We start from the raw sequence: 27,130 nt of genomic DNA, 5'->3' as shown, positions 1-27,130 counted from the left end.
CTGAACAGGGCGACATGCATGAGTATTAGAATGGCAGAAATTGTAAAGTTAAACAGGTGACAAAGACAACTTCTGTAAGTGCAGTATACGACATTAATCCAGGCCAAAAATATGTAAATATTCCTTGTTTAAAAAAAAGCAAACAAACAAAAAAAAAACATAAGGTATGTACTGCATACAGTGCTTTGCAGCATCTCTGTAGTCCAGTTAGTTCAATGCAAAAACTTGCACGCCTAAATCTATATTTTTGTAATTATTAGCACATTTTGTGTTTTCGTATGGACGTTAAACCCAGGTCTTTAGCTAGCTCTGCTGGGCACTCTTTTCACTCTGTTTTGCTGTGAATAGATGGTAGACATTTTTTGTAAGCAAAAAAGCTGCAGCTTTTATTTTACCACAAAACAACAGCTCTTGTTAGCAGTTAGAAGAAATGTTCAAAGTAAAAACCCAGGATCAACTGGTGACAAGAATAAATAGGACCACTCGCTGTGTAAGCAAACCCACCATCTCAGTGGAAGTTTTTGAGAGAATGAGGTTACTTAGCGGCAAAAACAACAATTTAGAAAAGGAAACTTTGTCAGGTGTGAATCGAGCCATGCTGGTATTGTGGAAAGTCAGAATCAAAAACAGCTTCGCAGTTACTAACTTGTCCAGGAGTCCCAGTTATTTCATACTCTATATAGCATGACATGAGCAGTGTTACAACTAAGCAAAAAATAAGAAAGAAAATTAAATAATAAAAATAAAGTGATAATGCAAGTCTACTGTTTGACAGAAAAAACAGCTTGTCTTAAGTGCATTTCTTGATTGCAACAACTTCCTCACTAAAAATGTTTATGATCAATACTTGCATACAAACATGCTTGTACACTTGTTGTCTAATGACCGATATACAAATTAACCCACAAAATATAGTTGGACCACGCTTAACTAAACGTGCTTTCTATACAGAAATCTTAAGCTTAGATCTTTGAATCACTAATTTTCTCAATGGAGTGCTTTTCTCTATCCACCTCTGAAGCTTGGATTTTGTACAAAAAACATAAGTAATAATAATTATATTGAAAATGCTATTATCTAGGTAGCTGCTTCATCTCTTTTGTTTGTAAGATTGCATCACTGATGTCAGCCTGCCCCAGAAGCACACAACAGACCTTGCCAAATATATGCCAGCATGTTTTGTCTCTGCGCCAAACAGGAGAAAGCTCCCTACTCCCCTCAGGCTTTATGGCCCATTTGTGTAGACTAGGTAATTAGATCATCCTTTTTTGCCATTACTTTATCTGCTTTAATCAGTTCTACCTCTCTACAACTTCCTCAACTACCTGGTAGTTTTAATAAAGCCAGTCATTTAATGGGATACTGGGGTGGAAATGACTGCTATTTTAAGTATGAATGGCGGCGTCTTTCATGCTAGACAGTCACAAAATGGACCATTACCTGTAAACATACAAATGTTTCATGCTAAAATATCTATTATTCTACAACTATGTCAAAAAGTCCAAAATCAAATTTGGCTGACTTGCAATAAAATATGTCATCAGTAACACTTTATAGAAAGGGAGCATTGCCTTCACAGATGCATTTTTATGTGGCATAAGACATGTGGTGTTTGGTAGCAATGTCCCATGAAATGATGCCACTACTGAGGTTATGGAGGAGCTTTTCATCTCATGCATGAATAAGAAAGCTTTATTTAAATTTAAAAATCCTTTGGCAAATTAAAGTTCTCTGGAAAACCTCAGCTCTCATTCTTTATATAGCCATATATTCAGCCCCAGGTCATTAAACTAGCCTGCCAGCTACTGCATCTACAGTTTTAAAGGGTACTGTCCCTCTGCAGCCTCCTGTGTCTCAGTGGCGATGAAGATATTCACACTAGTGCAGTCATTTGCCATTAATTTCCCAGTCCTAAGTAACAACCCAAGATTTGATCAGCTTGCAATCGTTAACAACACAAGAGGGAGTCTGATAGTGGAACTAAGTGCAAGTGTCAAGTAGCAATTGTTCGTAAGGACAGTCACAGAGAGGACAATATTGTTAAGAATGTGATGAGAAACCAAAAGAGGCAAGAAAGGAATGAGCAATCTGTTGCAGAAATTAATAGGCCAAAGAGAAAAGAAAGAAATCAGTCACTTAGTGTGCAGAAAACATGCTTGAACATTTAACCTCCTGACATAGAAGAAAAAGAGAATGCACAGACTAGTATGGTCTAACTAGTCTAACACCGGACATTGTTTTATCCTATTTTCAAAGTAATATCCCAGATTATGATCTGAGTTTAATCATGGGCGTGCAGAAAAGTCATTTCAGCCTGACATACAGATGCAGTGTATGTACTTAAACAAGAGAAAGAGAAAGGAGTGCACACTTCCTTGTCCAAATGTAGATCTCATCAGCTGCTTCAGGGCATACAGTGCCCATAACTGGTATAATTTTTTATACCAATCCCACCATCATTAGCTGTTTTTATTTATCAAGTATAAAATTTGCACATGCCAACAGTGCACTTGTGCGTGATTGAAAAAAATCTTTGATTTATGGCCACAAGGGGTCATAAGAACTTCAAATATCGCTGACAATCACCGAGGCCTAATATATCATCAGATAATATATAAATTGCTATGGCTAACATTTTAGCAAACAGTTACCTATTTGAATAAACATGAAACAAATTTTAGAGGCGGCACGATCTTATACTAATCACTGAATAGATATAAGTCAACAGAAATGTACTTTCTTTTTTGAAGCCACAACTCATTGTAAACGCAGTACTACACAAGATAAAAATGTTTTAACTTGAAAAAAAATGTGGTAATCTTAAATTTGTGTGATTCCATCTCATTCATTTACAGATACTGATGAAAAGAGGAGGCAAAGAAAAAGCTTTTAGTTAAAAACTAATCTCTTTTAAGTCAGTACATTAGTTGGTCTTCGTAGTGAATTACAGACTGCAAAAAACTTCAAATTCAGATAAACTTGACATCTATCCTAGTGACAGTGAAGCATTGAGTTAAATAAAGAGACACTTGATATTTATTTTATTAACAGTTTCCAAGAAAACTGTGTCTCTAAATTGCTGCTATTGATTGAAAGTTGTGTTTTATCTTCACTAGCTTTTCCATCCTGGAATGAACAGTTTGTCTGCCACGTTTGTTCAATGTTGCCAATGTAATCTAAAAGTCAGTGGCATTACAACAGTATTTGTGCAATTCTGAAAAAGTCACACCACCCTGAAAGAACACAGAGTATATTGACCAATGCATACACACAAACACAGACCCTACCTGTGTTAGGGTGGTCATCAGAGCTTGTGTCCACTGTAGTGTAGTGTTCCAGTTTGCCATTAAGCTCTACCTCTAGCTGCTGCAAATTTTGCTCTTTAAGAGCTCTTTCCACATCTTCAGTAAACTGGATTTGCTCAGCCAGACATAGGATCTACAAGGGAAAAAAATGTTCAAACACTTCAGTTAATTAGATTTAGTTAAGATTTGTTACAACTTATGTTACTGATCACACTGTCTTCATTAAGACTGAGGAAAGCAATGGATTACTGGCATGTATGATTTAGGATTCTCAATTTCAACAGAGAATAGTAATAGGCAATATAAACAAGACAGCAATTTACAACAAACAGAATTTGTTACATAACAGAGTATGTCTACTTGTGATGGATAGCGCGAGGGGTCCACACTCCCCTTCCTGCCTGCTGACAAGCATTCATACAGAAGATGCTTCAGAGTCTCCTTCATTTCCACAGACAACTCGCTTAGCCACACCTAGGAAAAAGAAAAGGTTTATATAAAATGCATAATATAAAAATAAAGAAAATGAAAACGAATACATTATGCCTGCTTTAAACGAACACATACACAATTCAAATGTCCACTTATACATACAACACAGAATACACAGTATATATGCATGCAAAACCCACAAAACTCAGTAACAGTTTTACCTCCACCAGGCTGGAAATTCGGACAAGGTTTCTGAGTGGTACTTTTTCTCCCTCCAGAGAACACATTGCGACAATGTGCTGGCACTGTTCATCAAACACAACACTGTGGATGCCTGCACAGATCAAACATATGCAGAATACCTTTACTGTTTCACACAATATGCAATGAAACAAACAATACAAGCAAGAGAAGAGAAAAGGGACAGAACGGGGAAGAAGGAAATAGAAGAGAATAGATCAAGACAGCTAAACACCACAGAGCTGAGCATGACAACAAAACAGCAATGAAACTGAATAAAGGATAGACCACAACAAAAATAGGGTTCTCTGACCTGCAAAGAGTTTCTTGAGGTGTGACTGGATGACAGTTGGATTGGTTGCCTGTCCCAGAATCTCTAAAAGATCATCATCTCCTATGAAATAGAACCGTGGGAAGGCAGAACGCTTCTCCTGCAATAAAGAGACACAAACACATTAAAAAAGAAGTTGTGATATTTGCAACTCATGTAAAAAGTAACACGCATGTCTTTGCACACATGAATGCAAGAGTCTGTACCTCCAGGAACTCATTGAGGGACTTTTGGCAGCGCTGCAGTTGATCCAGTATGGTAACAAGGGAGCTTCTGATTCCAGCCCTTGAGCTCAGAGAAACAACTCTGTTATCCCTCTGGATGTCTGACATGATAGACCTGTCACACATGTAGACAAAGTGTTTTGTTACATACATAAAATAAAGTAGTTTCTATTTGTCCATTTCTCCAAGCAAAAGATATGCCACCTAAGTGTCCTGATTGTCAACCACTATAAACCTGCAACATAAACAGAAAACTAGAATCACCACAAAGCAAAGTTGCAGTTCACATCCAAGTCCTCCCAGATTCAAATCAAATCAAATCAAATTTATTGTCATTAACAGTAGTACAAACAAGATGAGAGAGTGTTTCTTCAGGATCCAAAAACTAAAAGCAATTAAATAAAGAAGTGTTTGCATATCTGGATCAGCAGTTCAGCATTCTGACAGCTTGTGGAATGAAGCTGTTGAAGCTGTTGATCAGTCTGGAGGTTTCCATCCATCCATTTTCTATACACCGCTTAATCCTCACTCGGGTTGCTGGGGGCTGGAGTCTATCCCAGCCGACTTAGGGTGAAGGGAGGGGACACCCTGGACAGGTCACCAGTCTATCACAGGGCTACACTTAGAAAAAGACAACCAAGCACACTCACATTCACACCTATGGACAGTTTAGAATCACCAATTAACCTCAACATGTTTTTGGACCTTGTGGGAGGAAGCCGGAGAACCCGGAGAGAACCCACGCTGCACAGGGAGAACATGCAAACTCCAGAGAGATCCCAGGTGCCCTCACCCGGACGCGAACTGGGGATTTTCTTGCTGCGAGGCAACAGTGCGACCAACTACGCCATCTTGCAGCCCTAAATTTGACTTTTGAGCTTAAATTCTATTAGACATTTGTGCGAAATTCTGTCATAAGTAGCATACAAATTTTTCAGTAATGACCAAAAGTGGGTTTTTTTGTTTGTTTTTTTTTGGTATAAAAAATAGTGCATCACAACATATGTGCTGTGCAGCAAGAAAAAAATGTCATATAGAATAGAGATATAGCGGATATGGACAGAAACAATGACAGAGGGTTTAATGCCACCTACAGATTTAATTTAGTGTATTTATAGTCACATCCAACTGGCAGTGCTTCATTTTAGACAAGGAATGTCTGAGCGTAGGCGGTACTCTTGCTAACACTTTGTCAAATGTTTTTGACTTCCTTTTACCTGACACCCAATTTGGCAATGCTGAGCAAAAGCTCTCTGGTCAGTATGTCAGTACGTACACAATGTACACACACACACACACAGACACACACACACACACACACACACACACACACACACACACACACACACACACACACACACGCGGAGTACCTGAAGTCTTCATCAACTCGTTTGAAGCGGGCCTCCTCTCGGGGCAATGCTCCTCGTCCAAAAATAGGCTCCAGATAAACCCAGCGCCTCTGGATAGCATTCAGACTGAGCAGGTACTCATCTAAGTCTGACAGACGTACCTCCCACAGACTGACCTGGATAAACATGGAGTAAATATAACAGCAGGTTGGTGTAGCTTCATCAAGGATTAGACCTTGATATATAGATGAAGCACAAAAAGAAAAAGAAAAAAAAACTGGCACCAATATAATACTAAAGCACTTCATTTAATTAGGTTAACACATTTGATGTCTTTATTAAGCAGAAAATGAGATGAGTTATTTTTTCCAAAAATCTAACTGAAGCACTAAACCTTCTAAAAGTGTATTTACAGATTCAAGCCTTTGACCTGACCTTGTCCTGGAAGCTGCGGTAGTAGGGAGAGTCTTTCAGAGACTGCAGCAGACAGCGGTTATCTCCCACCTGATGGGCAGAGAGTGGTGATAAACGCAATGTTTGCTAATCCTTGAGATTTCATTTAATGGTTCCTGTAGGTATGCCTGCATTTTCCATGAAGACATTTTCATGCCTTCCCTATCAAGTAGTCACTAGAGGTTAGCTCCTTTCATTCCCCAGCCTGAAGTACTATTTAACAAATACAGTCAAACATTGGCAAATTCTGAACGTGTCAACAGTGACATCAACAACTTAAGGAGCCTTGACTAATGATTAAATGTTTTAAGAAAAACACTGCTGAGCATGCAGACTTCAAATTTAGATACTATCTTTATTAAACTAACTGCACAATGCAGAATCAAAAATCAGCCTTTTAGCTCACAACATTACTTGTGGCAGCAAAGGTACAGATTTAGAGACAACTTCATATATAAATACAAGTGCACACACCACAGTTAACTACAGTAAAACATTGAGTAGTCAGCCTGTTATGTGTATCTGTATCGTCACTCCCTTTACTTCACACACTGTCAGCTGACATGAATCAGTCAGTAAGGTAATGAGGGACCATGATATGTTAATGATATATTAAATGTCAACTGTGCCATGTCCAGGTGTGAAAAGCACCCACGGTACTTGCTAATATGATAGACAGGGCAGCTAAGTCAAGAATACTTGGTGGACAGTTTCATCAACAACAGCATATTTAAAATAGGTAGGAACTATTTTTGTTGAGGCTTCCTCAAGGTGTGTAGCTACGAGAATGCCAAAAGAGCAGAAGTGATTCAACGTGGCCACAGTCCTCACCAAAGACACAGAACAAAAGGGGATTTCCCATTGCACTCTTGATGAAATGTAATTTGAAAACTTGTAGTATGACTCAACAGGGTAATAGGGTAATAAGTTATGACTTTAGTCATAGTGCTTAAAACTAAAAAAGACTTTAAAGAAACTCTTGTTTTTAAAAAAAATAAAATAAAAAAATAAAAAAATCCCCAAAAGATTGTTGTGTCAAGCATGTAATGAAATCTCGTAGTGCATTAATGTGTACATTTAAATCAACCTTTCTCAGCTTGCATTTAATTTTATTGCATCCTCTTTGGACAAGTAAGCTGAAGCAAACAACTCTGAAGCAGCAGTTCTGTGTCACACTGTCCCAGCATATGATGTACCTCAGTTACATCTATAGATCAACCCAGATTCAGGAAGTCCAATTTATTTGAAACATCACAATCTAAAGAAAGGTTAATTAACTGCAGTAGAACAAATGTACAGAAGGATCAGGCTGAGTAGGGATGAGATGATTTCTTTTCATAGAGGGCTATGTGCAGTCAATCACATGACCTCTTACTACAGATGACAGGAGCAATAGAAACTAGTGTTTGGCCTGAAAAGATAACAGTGTTTGGCAGTTACCGGAAACAGAAGAACAATGGCATTATTAACATATAGTATACTGCAAAAGTAAATTACTTTACTGAAACTTTAGTGACTTCTTCAGTCTGACAATGATTCAATGTGAAAGTGTGGGCCAAGTGTGTGTCTTGTGTTTGCATGCAGTAGGTAAGTCTATGTTTAGGAGTGTATGTCTACCTGGTTGACGATATCCCTCCAGTCCTTGATGAGTGTGAGAATGCGCCCACTGCTGTCTTTGTACTCAGTGAGGGTGAAGGTAGCTGCAGCTCCCCACAAGTCCAGCTCTCTAAGTGCTTCTCTGATTGTCACCTCCGCCTGAGCACGACTGTTCAGATCCTACATGGTTGTACATAAACATACACACAGAAACACAAAGCCACATGTCTGCATCACTCCTCTGGTGTGGATGGTACAAGATTTTATTAGTCTGTCAATGTGCAGATGTTATATATGGCCCTCCAGGAATGTAATAAACTGTAAAAACGTAGGATGAGTAAAAAGCAATGAAATGTAATTTTGAAATTTTCTAATTTCACTGAAATTCACCAAAATATCACAACATACAATAAAAGAAAGCACTGCAGTAAATAAATGTTCTGAACTCAACAATATTCTTAAAAGCAATATGTAAGATCTAAATGAAAATAAAAGGGTTGGGCAACCACCAAAACTCAAAAACCAAGCAATATCCGCTATGTCCACAATGTCAGAGTTTTCTAATGCTTTAAAAGATTTATTTACATGAGTAATGCTTGTAAGAAAAGCAGAAAATGTTTATTTTTTAAAAATTGTACAACAACGATCAGTCATAAAACACTCTTTAAACTTTAAATACATGTTTTATGTAAATATGTCTGCAATATCTACATGGGCAAATAATTCAACAATATTTAATATATATTTAAAAATATTGCTGAGTGCAAATCCAAGGCTTTGCAATATTTCTATATTTGTGCAGTTCTTCCTGACTTACCCTTTACTAATTTTTGCTCAAGAAATAATGCTTCTTTAATAAATGTCGATTGCAATCTGTATCATAACTCTATGTTCCGTGTCTCTTTAGAAGTGTGTACTTTCACCTGTATGTTTGTACTAACCTTGAGCTCCAGCGCCTTCTCTATGATCGTATTTGCTACACCAAGAAGATCATTAAAGGTGAGTCTTTCTAAGGTCGTCCCTCTTGGGAGACCCAGCAAACGAAACATATCCAACCAGTGATCCTGAGACAGGTGCTCCCCACGTACATACTTCAGCACTGGAACCATGTTCTAGACATGCAGATGAAAAAATGTAAACATAAAAACACTAAAAGATTCAGAATGAGATCGCCTATCAAATCACAATGAGTTGTTAGCTATCACATTATAGCTATATATAGATATTACAATTTTGTTTTAAATACAATAACACTGACCACAAACATACACCTTAGGTTTTTACAAGACTGCTGCTGCCTTTTTGTTTTGCAAAGTTATACAAATTTAAAACATGGCTTATATACTTATATTCATGAAATATTATGGTACACAGAGGATGAATCCTTCTGATTTTACTGATGGTATGACCTTCCTTCAATGTCCTTAAGTCTCCAGTTCCATCAAATATATATATAATTTATATTGTAACTGCTGATGGTCATGAAATTTGCTGATTAATTTATGCTCAACAAAAAAACGATAACATATAACACCGTGCAGGATTTAAGAATTGTTAAATTGTCAGTCCATAGTCCAAAAGTGTATGAAAAAACATATTAAACTAAAAAGAGGACAATGATATATTATACTTTTACTGCAAAAGTTAATACCTTGTATTTGTCTACTTCCCCTTGTAGTTTAACAGACATGGCAGTGGGCTGTTCCAGCTTTCTTAGTCTGTCCTGCCATGTGAACAGGAACTCCTCAAATACATATGTCTTACTCCTGCAGATCAGAAAAATACACACGACTGACCACAAAGTGATGAGAATTTTTTTTTTTTAAAATAACTCCAAGTAAATGTTTAGAGTTGCATTGCCTAAAGTTATAACCCTCTACCTGAACGTGATCCAGTCCTCTTGGGCCTTCTCTGTGAAGCCCTGCTGCCACTCCTCGTATAAACCCCACATTTGGCTGACCTCCTCCATGTCTCTTTTTGTCTCTACTGCCAAAGAGAAATCTGGAGCATCCAGCTCAAAATACACACAGTCTTCACTGTGGAGTGGAGAAGAATGGAGACAAGAGGACAGGAGTTTGATATCCACTTTGCTAAACAGCACTGTCAGGTGTGTTGAGATGTTACTAGCCACACTTTTCTATTTCTTTGACTGTGTCAAGATACAGGTAGAACATGAGACAAATGTAGGCTTTGACAGGAGTCTGTTCTGGCTACGTCTTATAGCGCAAAGGGCTGTAGTGTAATTGGGAAAAGGCCACAAACATTAATTCTTATTAGTCCAGGTTATGTATGTATATTGAAATCTATAGGTATTAATATTGACTAACTTTAAATATAAAAAAATTTAAAAATCTGGTAATTCAATTTATAAAAAACAGTAAACTATGACAAAAAGATTTTTTTTTTCACTTATTCAACAGGAAGACATTTTTTTAAAATATAGTATATCTGAATTATTAGACAAAATTGAGACTCTATATAAATGAATATGATCTTTTTACATCAGATTTAGTGGCCAACATTCCCATCAGCAGAAAAGGGATTTATATAAGTTGTTCTTTTACCACAGTAAAAAGGCAACAAACATCTTTTGTGAATCTCTCATGAAAGAAAACATACAACTATAAATTCTACAAATTAGAACAAACTTACAGCAGTTTACTGCGCACAAGCTCGAGCTCCTGAAACTCTTGCTGTTTGTCCCTAATGGTTTGGAGGCAGGCAAGTAGTGCAGCATGATCACCAGCCTCCAGCATCTCATCTTTAGGTTTCAGCTGATCCCAGCGTGCCTTGAACCTCTCCAGATCCGCCCTGTAGGCATTGATACGACCTGTCGCATTACTTCGCATTACCTCCATCTGAGAAGGGAACATGAGTAAGAAAAAAAGCAACACAAAAGCAAAGTCAGAGTCACATAGTAAATTAAAAAATGGCATGTGACAAGAAGTGGAAAAGGGAATAAATGGACAAAGACGAAACAAAGGTACTGTAGAAGAAAGCAGAAGCTACTGTTTGTGAAAATTGTTGGTGATCAGTGTGCGTATGGGTGTGTCTGTGTGTGAGCTTATGTCACCTGTTCTTTGATCATGAGCTGGTGGCTCTCCATAACAAGCTCCAGTTTGTCCCACTTAGCCCTCAGTGAGGACAGAGAGTCCATGCCGGCCCCAGCCACTGCTCGCAGTAAGCGGTTCTTGTCTTCAGCACACTGGAACTGTGGTAGGATCTATACACATACATACAACAATATTTGACTTATTCAAAACCTTGAAATAGAGGACACTGTTATATAACAAGACATACAATGTAAATGCCCATACAACTATACATCCATTCATGTCATATTCTTGACTAAAACAGCTTTCAAAATTTGCATATCAGTATAAATAAATACCTTATTTTAAATCTTTTTGACATTTAACAAAAAGATTTGACTAAATGGCAGAAAATAATCTTTGATTATTATTATTATTTATTTCTAGGGAGCAGGAGAAACCTATTTGCACAAACCTAAAGCATCATTCAACAAATTCCCAAACCAGGGATGAGGAGTGTTTGTGTCTTACTTCAGGTTTGCAGGCGAATATCTGGCTATATTTGCCATTGGCTGCCCCAATCTCCTCCATGCTTTCTGGTCGAGTGGACAAGGCCTCCATTGATTCTGCTATAAAACTGTCTATGGCTTGTGTGTGGCCTGAAAGCAAGGAAGTAGACGATTTGTATTCAGAAAAGGAAACAGAAAAGGAAACAGAAAGTGAGAGCTAAGGGAATGTCATGGGGCAGACAGAAGGGAGAACAAAATTGAAACAAAGGAGAACAGAGAAAGAAATAACAACTGGGGAAAAAAAACATTTGGCTTGTGATTAGTGTAAAAAAACAACAAAAAAATAGATTATTATATATTAAAATGTGATTCTGTAAAAAAAAGAGAAACAAAGTGTGTTTGGAGAGAGTGTATCACTACAGCAAAATTTGTAAAAATTAACTGAAAATATGAAGTCAATCAAAGTTCCTGTGTTTACCTTGTATAGACTTCCTAAGTGATAATAGCAGCATGTCGAACAGCCTCTGGATCAGGTCATCAATGACAGCTTTTACAGGCTCACAGTTGACTGTGATGCAGTCTACCTTCTCCTGACTGACGAAGGAAAAAAGAGACAATCAGCACCTGAAACTTAATTATCAGAGTCTCAGTTTCCTATTCTAGTGATGTCAATTGATCTTTCACCTTGACAACTGAACCAAACAAGTGAATTTGATTCTGTCAGCTGTAAATGGCTACAGAAGACATGTGTCTGATACATCCACTAAAGCTGTTTCATAGCAGAGAAAGTGAAGTCTGGGTCGTTTCTTGAACAAAACAGTTTCATAAAGTTGTGAATTTGATGTCTGTTGTTTAGTGCTGCTGTAGCGTCAAGTTGTTTCAAACAAACATGCTTGTGCTGGTAACACAATTAGACCAGGCATCCGTTTAACATTCACTCTTCACAAATGATCTGCCTTTAGATATCAAAATAGATGATGTACTGCACACACAATTATTAAGCAAACTGTTTACCCCAGGATTAACTTAAATGTTGAAGAAACACAATGCACTCACTCAATCCAAAATGTTATTGAACCTCAAACCCAAGTTATTGAAAAGGAAAAGTGAGTTTTGTCTTTCTCAGGGGGATATGTCGGTGTGCACAATTATGAGGGAACTATTCTCAATTTGTAAAATAAGTGTCGCAATTAAGTGACAAAAAATTACAATTAAATAACATTTTTGGTCTTTCAGAAATATTCACTGACTGACTGAGACATCTTTTGAAATAACTGCCATGAGCTTTCCATCTGTGTTTCTTTAGTGTCTTCATCTGCTCACAATCTTTTTTTGCTGAAACAACCACAAACTCCCAAATGCTTTCAAAGAGGTGTGTTGTCTACATCACTGTAAATCTCATATCTGAGAATGGCTCAGAAGTTCTTAGTAGGTTTTAACTCAGGTAAAGAAGGGGGCCAGGTCATTATTCAGTCATCTTGAAGGCCTTTCCTGGCAGCTGAACAGTGGATTCCTTGGAGCCGTGCAATGGAGGATTATCCTACATAAAGATCAAGGTCTTTTGAATGCCGTTCTTCCATTTTTCAAAAACTGGCTGTGAGTTTGGGAGTTGATTTTTTTTGTCTTCAACCCAAAAAGGCTCAACGAGCTCAACCTTGAAGACAGTAATCCATAACAGTAGCTCTCCTCCACCTTGGTGGTACTTGACTCCAACTGGTGCCATGTGTCTATTAGTGATCCATTCAGGGGCCAGACCACCTCGTCCTTTGAGAATTAATCTCATTTCAGCTGTATAACCTTAAAAAATTAATGTTTTGACCCAGTCTTGAAGTGTCAACTTGTGAATTTTATTTATTGGTGGTTATATTTCAGCCATCTTTACCTTGGCCATGTGTCATGTACACCTTGTACTTCTGAAAACACATATAGGTCACGTTTCTGGAATATGATGGCACTTCAGTATAATGTGTTCCTGGTAGCTTCACATTTCAGCTTTCTCAAGTCTTCTGCAGTTAATTTGCACATTTTCTTTGGATGCATATTTTGCAATGGTGTTGACTACTTGCAAGAAACGTTTAATTGCCCAGGGATCACATCTCAATAGTTTGATTATTTCAAGAGTGTTGAATCAATCTGAAAGACTATTTATACAACTCTTGACTCGTCACTGTCATTTAAACCAAGAAGTATTTTAGTATTTTAGCAGAGGTAATGAAGACATCGACTAATTACTCACACCTTAAAACAAGGTTTTAATCACTTAATGCCACACTCACCTTCATTACACAAATACATCTCACCTGAAAATGCTAAAATTCAATAAGTATTCAAGTTTATATCATTGGAGTTGGAAATTGTGCATAGAAATAATGATGAGGTCACAATTCTGTTTGCCTAATAATTGTTCATGCAGTGTGTACTTGTGTATTTGTACACAAAACAGTGTTTTTGAAAATACAGGTTTATGTAAGTATGAATATTATTTTAACTTTATTATATATTTAATTGTGTTTATTGTGTGTGATCTGTACCTTGGTAGACGTTCTGACTCTTTTCCTCTGGCTTTCAAAGCCTTGAAATTCCTCTCCCAGTCTTGCACAGAACTCAGATGCTTCTCTACTAACTTCTCTAAATCCACTTGGCCCAGAACCACCCACTCCTACAACACACACACAGGTTAGATGAGGTTAGATGCAGTGCACATTTCCTACTTTTAAATGTGTCCAACAAGACATATATGACTAAACAAATACAGAAGTAAAGAAAAGGGGAGATAAAAGAGAAGTTTGTTTTGGCTGAGGGCTTCCCCCAAGGACTTAGATATGCATGAGTGCAAACAAAAGGGAAAAGATAATACACTGCGCTCACTGTTCTGTCAGGGTAGCATAAAGGGGTAAATGCTGACAATGAAAACAACTGATCTTTAATACTGAGTAGAGAAGCATGACTGTGACCAAGTTTAATTCTTTCAAAGAAAACAGCACTGCTATGGTTCACTGCAATGCTTCAGTAAGCAAAAGGTGTCAAAAAGGTTAATCATTTCATATTCATGTAAAACAACAGGGACCGGTGTTAAAATACAGCATTATAGCAGAGCCATAATGGTCATAAAAATACATATTTAACCACTGGAGCAAATAATTGATCAGTTTGTATTTTATAGCTATTAGACATGATCAAATCTTTACTTCTGAGGCCAAGCTGAAATCAGCTCTCAAGTGTCAAGAAACAGCAGGCTTATCACAAAATGCAATGTAATACAATGGTTTCATCTTATATAGTGAAAATCACCCTACTAAGAAAACACTTTTCTTACTCTTATACAGGAAATTCTTGTATTTCTTACAGGACGGTTAATAATGAATTGCTGTCATAATCACTATTAGTTTCAAAGTCATTTGTTCTTTAAACACCTTGAACTTGTGTTGTATAGCCTGCAGGCGGCTAAAGAGGTCCTCGGCCTTGCTGAAAATGGTGAGGAACCCAGAGGCATTTCTGTCAATCATGATGTTGAAGATAAGTTCCTCCCCTTGGGCGCTGACCCCTTTGAACTGGTTTGGGATTGAGATGAATCGCTTCATCTCCCTGAAGTAGCGTGCTCGCACCTCCTCGAATGGCGGACGGAACTGTAAACGGCCCTGTCTATTGAGGATAGGACCAAAGAAAAAAAAAGGTACATTTTATTCTTTAATCAACAATAATCCATAGAGTCTCTTAAGGAGAAAGAGAGAAAAAGAGAGAGAGAGAGATAGACAAGCAGGACAGAAATGGAGACAAGTATGAGAAAAAGGGGTGGAGGAAAGAGTGAGCGGTCGATGTTACTGGTTCAAGGTAAGGGGGAAAATAGAGTTTATGTGTGAGAGGAGGAGAAAAGATGGCAACACACAGAAAAGAGAGAGACAGCTAGACAACTCAAAGTCCATGCACTGACTTAAAAGTGAGGTCTATGTGTATTTCGGGCAAATTCTTGTTCAGAGCTTCCAATCCAGTCTGATACTGATGTTCAAGAGCCTTGTACAGCTGATGGTTCCAGTGCTGACGCCATGCCCGCATGTCATCAGACCCGAAGCCCTACATATACACACACACGCACACACACACACACACACACACACACACACACACACACACACACACACACGCACACACAAGCACACACAAGCACACACAAACACACACAAACACACATACATACATGTATTATCCGTTCAATGAGGAGAGATACGATCACATAGTTAGCTTACATAGGAAGTATTTTGTATCATGTGCTTGAATGAATTTCACACTACAACCCCTGCAGACAAAGCTCTGTATTAGCCTGATGGTATTGTATTAGCCTCAGATACAGTGAAGTGCAAAGCTTTTGAGTAAATTTCAACCATCTGATAACCTTTAAAGTCTATATAAACCAACTGACAACATATTTGTTACATGAATTCTTGTCTGTAATCAATACCTGAGCCTCCAGAGTGGCAAAGCCAGTACGGAGCTCCTGAAGGCCATCCTTCCACCGCTGCTGATGTCTCAGTAGGTCAACATTCATTAGTGTCACCACCTGAGAAATGTACCCAAAGGTGCAGACACAAATACACAAACAATAAAACTTTAGGTATAAACAGAAAATCAAGAGGGGACTTATTATGCTCGCAAAAACGTGGTAATGGCAAGTAATTCAAATCAGTGCCTCTGTGCTGTAAAAGTAACCACCTTGTCGATGAAGTCAGTGTGCCATTTTCGTAACTTCCTGTTCTCGGTAGAAAGTTTCTCTGCAGCAGATTGTAGCTTGGAGATGTAAACTTCTAAATCTTTGGGGTTGTCCCATGTGATCTGAAGTTTACCGCCTGATTCCTTTGACTGAGAGCGAGGATTCTAAAAAAGAAACGTAGAAAGATTAGCTATGAAATCAATACCAGGTATATTTTAAAGCTGAGAGCTAAGTCTCATGTTTAAAATATGTTCACAAAATTTCATAAATTACAGTTGCTATACTTTTATATGAACCATAAAAAAGTAAAATGATTGTTTATTCTACTTTTGTAAACAGTAGATGCTGGACAGTCATCAGCTTCCAATTCCATTTTCATAACCTTAGACAAATAGTTTTATAAATTACAAAACACTAGTTTTCAGTGTTTCGCAGTACCTTGATAACTTGTTCAAAGGCCAATGCAAGACTAAGCATCATGGGTCTCTGAGATGGAATCATCTGCTGGTCGATGGTGTTGTAGAAATGGGCCACCTAAAACACAGAAACACTTGGTTACAATACCAGCATGAAGCAAACTATAACACAGATATAAATAAATAAATCAGAAAAGATAATGTGTTTGTGTCTTAACCCCAACGCTCACCTGTTTTAGTACAATGGCTTGTCTGTAGAATTTGTCTGCGGTATTAGCAGCCTGTTGTATCTTGGCTGGGATTGGAAAGCCCAGGGCGGAAAGCTGCCTGACTTCCCTGAGCAGACTGACCAGTCTGTCTGAGTACTGGATCTTCAGCTTGCCGTCCACATGATCCAGGTCCATTACACGGTTACTGGCCTGAAGGCTACAAAGTAGGAGAGAGTCAAACTGGGGACACTGTAGCATCACATCTCTGTCTAACTGTCACATGGTTTTTTCAAACTATTTTCAGTTTCAATTAAGATGAAATTCTTGTTTACAGTGTTGCTTTGTTCTTTCCTTTTGTGTTGTGTTATTTAAGGTTGCAGTACTTCCAACCTGATTCCTGACTTTGGATCAGCCAGTCCAGACAGTATATCTCTTGACCAGTCCTCAAACTGTTCCTGTTCGTACGCCCTCAGGACTTCCAGCAGGTCATCACAGAAATGCAGGAACCCTTTGAACCCAGATAGGTCTGAAAGCAGAACTTCAGCTATGCGGACAGAGTCTTCCACCTAATGTAAGAATGCAAGCACATGAATGTAATAAAAGAATGTACACACTTATTTTCATAGGGGACTATCTTGTATCTGTAAATGTTTGTAAAAAAAAAATACAATTTAAAAAAAACCCCAAAAACTGCAGTTGTATTGATGTATTGTTTTTACATCACCACAAAAGGTAATTCTCAGAAATACAGAGGTCAATGATAGATCAGAAAGTTCATGACATTTAGTGGTTAATCATAGTTAGTACAAGGAAAACACACAGACACACACTCAGTTACCTTGTGTAAGAGCTGTCGCACCCAAACAATTTTGTTGACCACTTCAGGCAGGTTTCTGCCAATGAGAGGACCAAACTTGTCTCCAGGACCGCCGTGGCAACGACTCTCAAAGTCAGTCTTTAGGCCTGAAAAAAAATCAATAGAGCAGAGAGAGGTCAAAAATGAGAAGCAACTATGTGTCACCACTGACTTTCCCAACATTGTACACATAGCATTTAGCTGACACTTGTATTCCTGGACACTTTCTAGGAGTGAGTGGATATATTTCTGTTTTAGGGACAGATACAGAACAGTGCATGCGCATTAATTTCCCCATTTAAAGTAAATAATTTCTGAAACAATCCAGGAGGCTGGGTATCATGAAATCTCTGGGCTTTTCAACGCCTGACACAGTGGGTCCCCCCTCTTGGACAAAATTAAAACAATGGTGTCTTAAACTGAAATTTAAACTATCTGCATCATGTCTGTACATTTAGATTTGACTCAGTTTTGACTAATTTGCAAATAAAAAAATGTGGCAACATTCAGGTGCTAAAGGCTTTAAAGTCCTTAACCGCCACCGTCTGCTGTGTCACAGCCACCGCTGTAATGACGTTGATAAATAGGCCAAACTACCATAAATAAATTGTGTTGTTTTTAGAACACCAGCATAATTTATACTTGTCTCTTCCACTCAGTCTCACAGTTTTAAATCCTCTGGTCTAGACAGTAATGCTGATATATATTACAGCATTTTTCAATAGTGAGTAAAGTCAGCAGCTGCATTTTAGTGCACAAACACAATGTATAAACTAGATTTACTCAGATTTTATATATTTTGTTTCACTGTGTAAACAAAATAACCTACAGTCACTTTCTATTTAACACAGACTCAAAAAAAGCGCCTTGAGACAGAATTGTGTACCCTTATTGTAGTCTAGTATTCTGGCTAGCAGCATCTCTCTTTCTGACTGCAGCTCTTTACTGATGGTGGGACGTCTGACCAACTCCTTATGCTTCTGGAACACCTGCAACAGCTGGACAACAAACAAACACACAAGCACAGGGATATACGTTGCCGTAAGTTCCCACATCAACACAAACCCACACAATATTTCACAACCTGAGCCGAAGTGGTGTGTTTCGCTACCTGTTGTGGGTTGTCTTGCACATCAGCAATGTAGCTCTTTAGCCTGCCGGCAACCTCCTGTTCTGAAGGAGCCATTAGGCGCTCAAACTGAGCCACTGCTGCTCTCCAAAGAGGCTACAAAAAACAGAAAACCACCATTCTCTGGGTCAAAAAAATAGCAGTGACATAAACAGGGGGGGAATCATCTTTTATCATTGCCCAAATAGATTGTGCAAAAGATGCAGCTTAAAGCCTTGAAGTAATAATTATTTCTTTCAGAACATTTACTGCATATATATTCATAAGTTGACTGGTAAGTGTTTAGTCTAAACGATGATTTGTCAGAAGTAAAACTGTCACAATCCCATTTTTAACAAAGCAAAAGCAGTAAAACAGTTCTTTAATGACAGTACACATACACATACAGCTCTCTACAGCTAACCTCAGTATAGGGGTTGTAATGAAGAGGGTTGAGTCCGGCGAATGGTTCAAACACACGATCTGAGGTCAGAGCCTGCTGCTTCCCTCCTGGTAGCAAACACAGCAGTTTCTCATGAACCACACGCAGAGTCACCACCTAACAGACATAAACAGGGAGCATTATCAGCGTTATCAAAGGCCACCATTTTGTTTATATTTGGTTGTTACGCTCACATGAGTCAGTAGTATCATGCCTTACTACTGACTTTATCCACTGTATCACAAACTCTGTACGTGATCAGAATAACTTGGAATTCTAAACAAAAGAGATGTTCCTAAGTGTGCTATGTAAGAGACATCTACGTAAAACTTTCAATAGAAAATGCTAACAGGGCAGATCATTGTTTCCACACATCTCACATTTCATCAACAAGGGAAATGATACAATTTAATGAAAAGAGGAAAGAGGCGTCTGTATGATTGTTTGGCAGTGACTAAATCTCAGTCTGTTTGGATGAATGTTGCCAAGGCTTTAGTAGTCTTTTCAGACTACTAAAGCCTTTGCAAGGTCAAAAAGCGTTTTAACAGCAGCATAGATCTGTAACATCGGTAAGACACGGGTTGGTAAGTCTGTCCAGTTAGAAAAGCCCACACTTTGTGTAAAGACAAAAGTTAGAAAAAAATATGTACATGTAAGTGTTTTATGACCATCCAATATCAAGAGCAGTATACATTTATCAATGTTTTATAATAGAAAAGTAATCAAAGGCAACATTCAATAACACAGTACAAAGTCTCTTTGATCAGTCTATTTATGGCTCACTTCTCCTTCCTTGTTCTGGTCTCAAGTGAAAATTCAACAGAAGGGTGTAATCTGCACTTCTGGAGAAAGATGTTTATCTAGTAAGTATATGTAGATAGTTATATTATGCAAGAATTACCACGTCTCTTGCTCCCACTACCTATTTCCCACCCATTTACTCCTCCCCTCCTTTTCTCCTAATCTGTACACTAACATGAACGTGCACACAACATGCTGCAGTGTTGTGTGGATCGGTCAAAGCCACTCTGTTTGTTGCCCATAAATAGAGCCAGGGCTGTGTATGAACACAAGATTTGTTTTTGCGCATGCGCACGCACGCACGCACGCACGCATGCACACACACACACACACACACACACACACACCACGGACAGCTAGGTCACGGACCATGAGGACATATAAGCTGAATTTTACAAAGTATATAGGATTGGAAATACATCTACCACCTATGAAATCTGCTACTTTACAAAAAAACAAAAACAAGGAAAGGGCAACTAAAAGATGCTTGCAGGTGTATTTTACATTGTGTTCAGGAGACACATGGGGAACGGGCTAAATATGTACTTTTTAAATTATGTTTATTCGGTAATATGTAGAAAGAAAGTGTTTTGGAGCACCTAAATCACAGCGACATCATACCTCATTCAATCTTTTTGCAAGGCAATGCAGGGTTTGAGGGCAGTGCTTGTTTCCTTTCCAGGGGTGGGGAACATGTCTCTTCCACACCTGAGACAAAAGGCAGTTGAACATGTTTTCAGTGATAAATAAAAACTGAAGGTCTCCTTCTAGCTTTTTTTTTTTTTTTTACAAAAGGAAGGTGGAGTGTCAGTCACATTTTATGTCCATTCTTTCCAGCTGAACTGAAACTAAATAGATACTCGATAGATTGAAGATTTTTCTGTATCCTAAAACATTTTGTGTATACTTTGTTCCCCTATTGTGATCTTCTTCTTACCTGTCCAGTCAAATGCTCACAGGCTATCACCCACTGTTCACAGATGGAGACAGCTGTTCTCAAGTTCTCTCTCATTGAAACAAAAGGCTCCAGAAAAATTTTAAGACCACTCAGCTTTCTCTGAACATATCTTCCCAGGGCTCCACCTTGCATATACAAAGAAATATATAAACAACAGGCATCACACATGAAAACATATAAACATTCATAGAGAAATTGCACATGTGCACACAGTTCCCTAACCGTTTGTTACATTTCACTTGAAGGCAACATGATGTTTCTTACGTGTTCCACGTATGCAGTAGTCAATATATCACAAGTAGTTCCAAAGAATGTAAATTCAGTTTCAGTTCTCAAAAGCTGTGCATTTCCTCATCAACCGGATAGCAAACTGATCTTTGTTAAATCGAGGCCTTGACACATAGTGTATCTTAAAAACAACATCAGCAAATTTTTGTTTTCATTTCCTGCTTTTGGTTTGTGTGTCTGAGAGAGTCCCACCGATAACATCCATGAGTCGGACCATGCGTGTCTCTGGATAAGGCTCATAATCAGTCTGCCTCCACACATCATCTAGAGCATCTTTGCTCTGTTCCACCAGATCCACAGCATCTGACATAGACAAGCCATCAAGTCCACAATACTCCTGGGTAGAAACACAAAGAGACACATAGTTCAGTTTTCAGTTTTCTCCAAGTTTCCACACAAAATGTGTATTTAGTAGATCTAATAATTCTCATTTCATTTTTACTTTTTTAAGTAGTAAGATTTTATACATAATTGTTGGCCAGCATACCTTTTGTATTGGTTTGAATTGGTCAGTGAAATGTTTGGCCCTTTCTCTCACACTGTTCTTCTCAGCAGACTCAGAGAGATCTGCCCAGTACTGGAACTCATCACTGGGAGTCAGGATACCTGTAGAGAATGCAAAAAAAATATGAGTATATCACAAGAAATTTGCTTTAGTTGACAAGATGTTTGCTTTTCAAGTATCATATACATTATTATTTTGAAATACAATAATCAAGGGTGTGTGAGTTTTGCAAACAGCACAGTATAAAGTTTTAAGCTAAAGGTCTACAAGTCAGTAATGAATTCAAGTGTAGTTGATAGGGCTTTCAGAAGAAAGGATTAACTTGCATATTAGCAATAATAACATCAAAATAAAATATGAGTATGGTAAACACTTTACTTTTATGTATACTAGCAAAATGTTTTGCCATTTGCCACGCATGATGCTACGTCGCTCCAAAATCCAAGTATTTGGAAAAACACCTATTACCGCTTCAATGACCATTCTGTACACACTACTAGACAAAAGAAAAAGGTATACCCAGGACATCTTCCTCCTTGCGGCCCTTCTTGGCAGAAGATTGTGCTCCAAACTGGCGCACCACCGAGCCCAGGCCCAGCTCAAGCTCACTCAGCAGGTCTGCGAGCTTAGGGTCAAATGCTGAACGCCAGCGCTCATCCTTTGGAGAAAGACCAGAGAGGTATGTAAGTGCAGTTGAAATTTGAAATAATAATAATAATAATAATAATAACTACACAGACAAACTATCTTTGGCATCAAGCAGAACCTTCCACAATGTTGATGTTCCCACCAAGGCTATGTTTTTCCTTTCATATAACGTCCATGGGTTACTTCATTACACTGGGACACGCTCACCTTTAGCAGTACAGGTGCAAAAACCTGTTTGACAGCCTGATAGAGGGTGTTGATAGGTGACTCCAGCATGGACGACACCAGGAGGCTCTGATGAAGGTTATCTTCTGTGATCACTGTGGGATGCAGCTTGAAGAACACCAACACCTTCTCTCCGCTGTCTCCCACAGCTTCAATCTTTTGAAGAAGGATTAAATGATTTTTTTTTTTTTAAAGGTACAGTTTCCCTTCTAAAGATACATTTGACAGGTAATTGTGCAACTCTTAGATGAATGTTTTACTGTCAAATAATCATACATTTATAAAAATCTGACAAAATTTACAAATTGTCCTCAATGGAACTGCTTTCTATACAAGAATTTATGAAATTTGGAGAAATTGTTGACATATTCAGCAAAATACTTCCTTGAAGAATCTGTTATTTAAGTGTGTTTCTTCTGTTTTTCATAATATTTTTTTTGGTGACAGCATACATCCAGAGATGCTACTCTTACAGCCATCTCGTGATGACTGGAGCTTTCAGCCAGGGGATTGTGTCATCAGATGGTTACCAACAGTCATTGAGTGTTTCGACCCTCAACCATTACACTCTCCTGTTGGCGGGTCAGCAGTGGTGGCCGGCCACTACTCACTCCCCCCTGGCTGTCAGCTCATCTCCTCCCTCCTATTCCATAGCCAACAGGAGGCTCTCTCAGCTGCCTCCCCCAGTGGTTAAGCTTTAAAACTTCTGTCATTTTAACAGATTAATAACCAACTGCTTACAGTTAGGTCCTTTGCTCTGTGAGCCTTAAGGGAAATCTTTTTGACTGTTAATACAGTAGTGGTGTTTTCAGTAATCACATTACCTTATTTGACAAGTGAAGTTCATTGTCATGTCTGCTGACAGACAGGACAAATTCATTTCCATCATCCAAGAAGTTATTGAGCTCTGGGCTGTCAGTCAGGGATGACAAAGGCTTTATCCCATAGAAGTTTCCAGTTGTGGTCAGGATGAACTTCTTACGAGAATCGTCTGAACCGTGGGGCATTTTTCAGTAGGAACTAAATCACTGATAGTGAGAAGCATAAGCATACAAAAAATAACAATGTAAAGGGTCACACGATGATATGGCTTAACAGTGGCTACTGTGCAAAACAAATACTTCAACATTTTTTTTACCTTTCAAGCCTATTCTCTCGGATCCTCTTTCTTTTAACAAAAAAAGTGATACGTCATCTTAAACCAGCCTAACATCACATAAGATATACAAATTAAGGCTATCTAATATATTGTATCAGCATCAGCATCCTGCAATGTGCAATAGTCACATCACAGGAAGTGTGATGTGAAGTAAGGTAAATTACTTCAAACACAGTACACTCCAATTTCTGCAGAGTTCTGACACAAAAAGAAAACTTTCATTGTTCTCAGTTTTTATGGCCAATCTACAAAGGACATATATCTGATAGAATATAATTTATTCCAAGTTAAGTGTTCTTGAAAACACTGAGTTTTTCTTTAACTTTAAAACGTTTGTTGACGTGCAGACTTCACATGTGTACAGCAAAATGAGCAGGAAGCATGAAAGAAATGCTGAAAAGGAAAATTTTATTCCAAAATGAATCACAACCTCAGTGTTTGATCACTCAAATCACCATCACAAAGCTCTCTATGACAAGCACAAAGACGGATCTGAATGTCATACTAAGCAAAAAATAAAATAAAAACAAAAAACAAAATAAAATTAGATGCCTGTGTACCAGTGCAATACCACATCAAAAAGTCTCTAAACCAGGGATGTCGAACTCCGGTCCTCGAGGGCCGCAATCCTACATGTTTTAGATGTTTCCTCTTCCAACACACCTGATTCAAATGATCAGCTCATCATCAAGCTCTGCAGAAGCCTGATAACGATCCTGATCATTTGAATCAGGTGTGTTGGAAGAGGGAAACATCTAAAACTTGCAGGATTGCGGCCCTCGAGGACCAGGATTCGACACGTCTGCTCTAAACAGCAGATATACTCCTTACAGAATCACCTCAATCATTCTACAATGACAAGTTCTTCCCAAATAGACATTTTTAGGCATTTGCTGGAAATTCCTGTGTTTTTCCTACAATGGAATGTACAGTGAATAACAGACGAACTACTTTTCGCAATGTCAGCTTCTTCTTTTTCTCCAAATATTCTGCAGGCCTAACAAAAGTTATATCAGGCTCCAACTTCAGTTAAACTTTGCGCTGTTTGACCTGGAAGTACGCAATGCATCTTTACACAGTGCAAACCAAGAGACACTCAAATTGCGAATTGACCAGGCTAGCCTTGTCAAGCAGCACGACCATGAACGGTCCACTATCCATCCACCCAGCTTGAGGTTGTTAGTTTGCATGTCTGTAGCGACAGCAGTGCGAACCCAGTGCTATCGTTGCTGAAGTAGTAGCTAATACATATGTGCTAGCGCTAAAACGACGTTAGCTTATCAAACCTGCATACTTCCAGCCAAGGCTTCTTTGTTTAGTCAGGTTTATCTATTTTCACGGCAAGACTTAACATGTTAGCAAAGTTATGGGGCAGCATTACAGCAAAGCAATGGCTTTGGCAGGGAAAATCCCATCAGCTAGCTAGCTAACGTTAGCTGCTCTCGTGTGAATTAAAGTGAAGCGTATTAGCTGGCTAGCTTGTTTTCAGCGCGCATGCAAACGGATGAAGACGTTGGTTTCCTACCGTTTTGCCATGAAATGCTTTTCTTTCGTACCCTTTGGTAACTTAATCCATGGACTAAAGTTGGTGTATCAACGTTGCTCGTCTATGTGTGCGCTCCAATGCTGGCGTGGTTACTAGGTAACAGCTACGTTACGTTGTACCACGTGTCACAGCGTAACGTAATTTATTTACACCATTTACGTAGAACATGAAACAGCCAGACAGGAGCTGGTGTCCCCTTCACTCGGTTTAAGGCGTGTCTGTAAACTTTGGGGCTTATCTGCATGGGATTTTCTGATAGAGGCATTTCTAAGAAGAAGCACATGACACCGGTTTTATTTTCTCGTATGGTGTCAGCCATTAAAAAAACAGATCACTATTTATTGTTTATTCAAAGTACCATATTGTCATTTTAACTCATATTATTTATAATTCTACAGTCATGTTATCTAGAAATTTAATTAGCCTTGTTGTAGCAGACAAACACTATATACTGTGAGATAAATATTTTTATCCCTTTATTGATATGCCAAAATGCTTGACTTTTAAAAATGCCTGAATATTCATCCTTTTACTCGTCCATCATCTATTATGTAAATGGGCTGTCTTCTCCTTTGTGTGAACCCTGGAAGAAGTAGTGGAGCAATAACTAATGGGGGAATCCCATATGAACTAAAATAAGAAAAAAATACTTTTTTTTTTTTTTTTAATACCGCAAACCATCTTCTATAATCAACATCATTTGCATCATACAGCTCAAAAATATTCAGTACAAGCATTTAAATGCACTGCATTAGATTCAACTTTATAAGAAAGCCAAAAATAGAGAAAAACAGTTAAATTGGATTTCGGACTGAATTGGCAGGTCCTTTAATCTGATTTAATTCATAGAAGGCAATTGGGATCATTTTTTTATAGGTACACATTGCCAGGTTAACCTATTAGTGAGTCATGGAGACAAAATGAGCTGCAGGGTCCCTGTTCACCCTCTATTTCCCTTTTGTACAGTATTTGTGAACTGGATCACCCCAGATTAACTGTGTGGTACGCTGTTTTAACACAGCTTAATAACAAAATGACAATCTTAAAACTAGAATCTGACATATTTTTAACGTCGATCTTAAGGCCCTTATCATGTCTGTCTTAACGTCAGTAAACTCAAGGCTCCCTTACTTTGGATTAGGGCTAACTGTATGACTATGCTCAGACAGGGATACGAAACTTCAACATCAGGAAATGACTTTTGCTAAAACTGATCTCGGCATATGAAAGCAGCTAAAACCACGTACAAAACAAGGATTCCCTTATGTAACTTGAGTTTCATTTCTGTCACTGACCCTGTAATGGAAACTTTTGTCACACTTTCTTTCAACTTTAAATTTGTAGAATCAATAAACCTCAAGAAGATCAGAAGGATGAGTGCAATAATCTTTATCTTCATTGTGACGAGTAAGCTTAGCAGTAACACTAAAAACCATCTGCTCTCATGCATTACTTAAAACAGCCTCTAAAACACCCAGAGGGTGAATAATGTTTCCATAATGACAGACATTCATTGCACAACACACTGCTCAGTATGAAGACTTAAATCATAGTGATGTTATTTCTGGTGCACAATCCAACTCAGGATGCTTTAGAGAAAGAAACAGATCAGTGACAGAATGCTGACTTGCGATGCTTCTGTAAAACTACTTTTGACAGAGGTATTGAGCATTTGCACACATCACATAGGAAGTATGTAAAGATGGCTGGTAGGAGTGAAAACTAAAGTGAGTTTCAAAAAGCCCCCGGAATGGTGAGAAATGATTTGTTTATTATCACGTGGGTATGTGTAA

General features: G+C 38.3%; 1 protein-coding gene across 1 annotated transcript in view; it reads right to left on the bottom strand.

Annotated features, from left to right (window-relative positions):
• dync2h1 (dynein cytoplasmic 2 heavy chain 1) overlaps positions 1 to 25,402 on the bottom strand; it is a 121,196-nt gene extending 95,794 nt beyond the window's left edge. The window contains exons 1-35 of the mRNA XM_008301723.1: positions 25,317 to 25,402; positions 23,457 to 23,660; positions 22,615 to 22,788; positions 22,279 to 22,417; positions 21,742 to 21,860; positions 21,447 to 21,591; positions 20,946 to 21,091; positions 20,630 to 20,716; positions 19,190 to 19,324; positions 18,769 to 18,882; positions 18,544 to 18,655; positions 17,640 to 17,764; positions 17,192 to 17,367; positions 16,823 to 17,018; positions 16,615 to 16,710; positions 16,179 to 16,340; positions 15,928 to 16,026; positions 15,403 to 15,542; positions 14,885 to 15,113; positions 14,003 to 14,130; positions 11,950 to 12,065; positions 11,494 to 11,621; positions 11,004 to 11,153; positions 10,583 to 10,788; positions 9,811 to 9,966; positions 9,582 to 9,696; positions 8,872 to 9,042; positions 7,952 to 8,110; positions 6,317 to 6,385; positions 5,903 to 6,057; positions 4,515 to 4,647; positions 4,291 to 4,408; positions 3,959 to 4,071; positions 3,666 to 3,779; positions 3,288 to 3,438 (exon numbers count right to left, since the gene is read on the bottom strand). Coding sequence (XP_008299945.1) covers positions 3,288 to 3,438; positions 3,666 to 3,779; positions 3,959 to 4,071; positions 4,291 to 4,408; positions 4,515 to 4,647; positions 5,903 to 6,057; positions 6,317 to 6,385; positions 7,952 to 8,110; positions 8,872 to 9,042; positions 9,582 to 9,696; positions 9,811 to 9,966; positions 10,583 to 10,788; positions 11,004 to 11,153; positions 11,494 to 11,621; positions 11,950 to 12,065; positions 14,003 to 14,130; positions 14,885 to 15,113; positions 15,403 to 15,542; positions 15,928 to 16,026; positions 16,179 to 16,340; positions 16,615 to 16,710; positions 16,823 to 17,018; positions 17,192 to 17,367; positions 17,640 to 17,764; positions 18,544 to 18,655; positions 18,769 to 18,882; positions 19,190 to 19,324; positions 20,630 to 20,716; positions 20,946 to 21,091; positions 21,447 to 21,591; positions 21,742 to 21,860; positions 22,279 to 22,417; positions 22,615 to 22,788; positions 23,457 to 23,639 — 4,759 coding nt within the window. The 5' untranslated portion in view covers positions 23,640 to 23,660; positions 25,317 to 25,402. The remainder of the gene's footprint in view (positions 1 to 3,287; positions 3,439 to 3,665; positions 3,780 to 3,958; positions 4,072 to 4,290; positions 4,409 to 4,514; positions 4,648 to 5,902; positions 6,058 to 6,316; positions 6,386 to 7,951; positions 8,111 to 8,871; positions 9,043 to 9,581; positions 9,697 to 9,810; positions 9,967 to 10,582; positions 10,789 to 11,003; positions 11,154 to 11,493; positions 11,622 to 11,949; positions 12,066 to 14,002; positions 14,131 to 14,884; positions 15,114 to 15,402; positions 15,543 to 15,927; positions 16,027 to 16,178; positions 16,341 to 16,614; positions 16,711 to 16,822; positions 17,019 to 17,191; positions 17,368 to 17,639; positions 17,765 to 18,543; positions 18,656 to 18,768; positions 18,883 to 19,189; positions 19,325 to 20,629; positions 20,717 to 20,945; positions 21,092 to 21,446; positions 21,592 to 21,741; positions 21,861 to 22,278; positions 22,418 to 22,614; positions 22,789 to 23,456; positions 23,661 to 25,316) is intronic.
• Between the last annotated feature and the right edge of the window lie 1,728 nt (positions 25,403 to 27,130).

Source organism: Stegastes partitus, unplaced genomic scaffold, assembly GCF_000690725.1.
Source record: "Stegastes partitus isolate 25-593 unplaced genomic scaffold, Stegastes_partitus-1.0.2 Scaffold35, whole genome shotgun sequence".
Taxonomy (NCBI): domain Eukaryota; kingdom Metazoa; phylum Chordata; class Actinopteri; family Pomacentridae; genus Stegastes; species Stegastes partitus.
The sequence above is the reverse complement of the archived record's forward strand: the minus strand, read 5'-3'. Positions and strand labels throughout refer to the sequence as shown.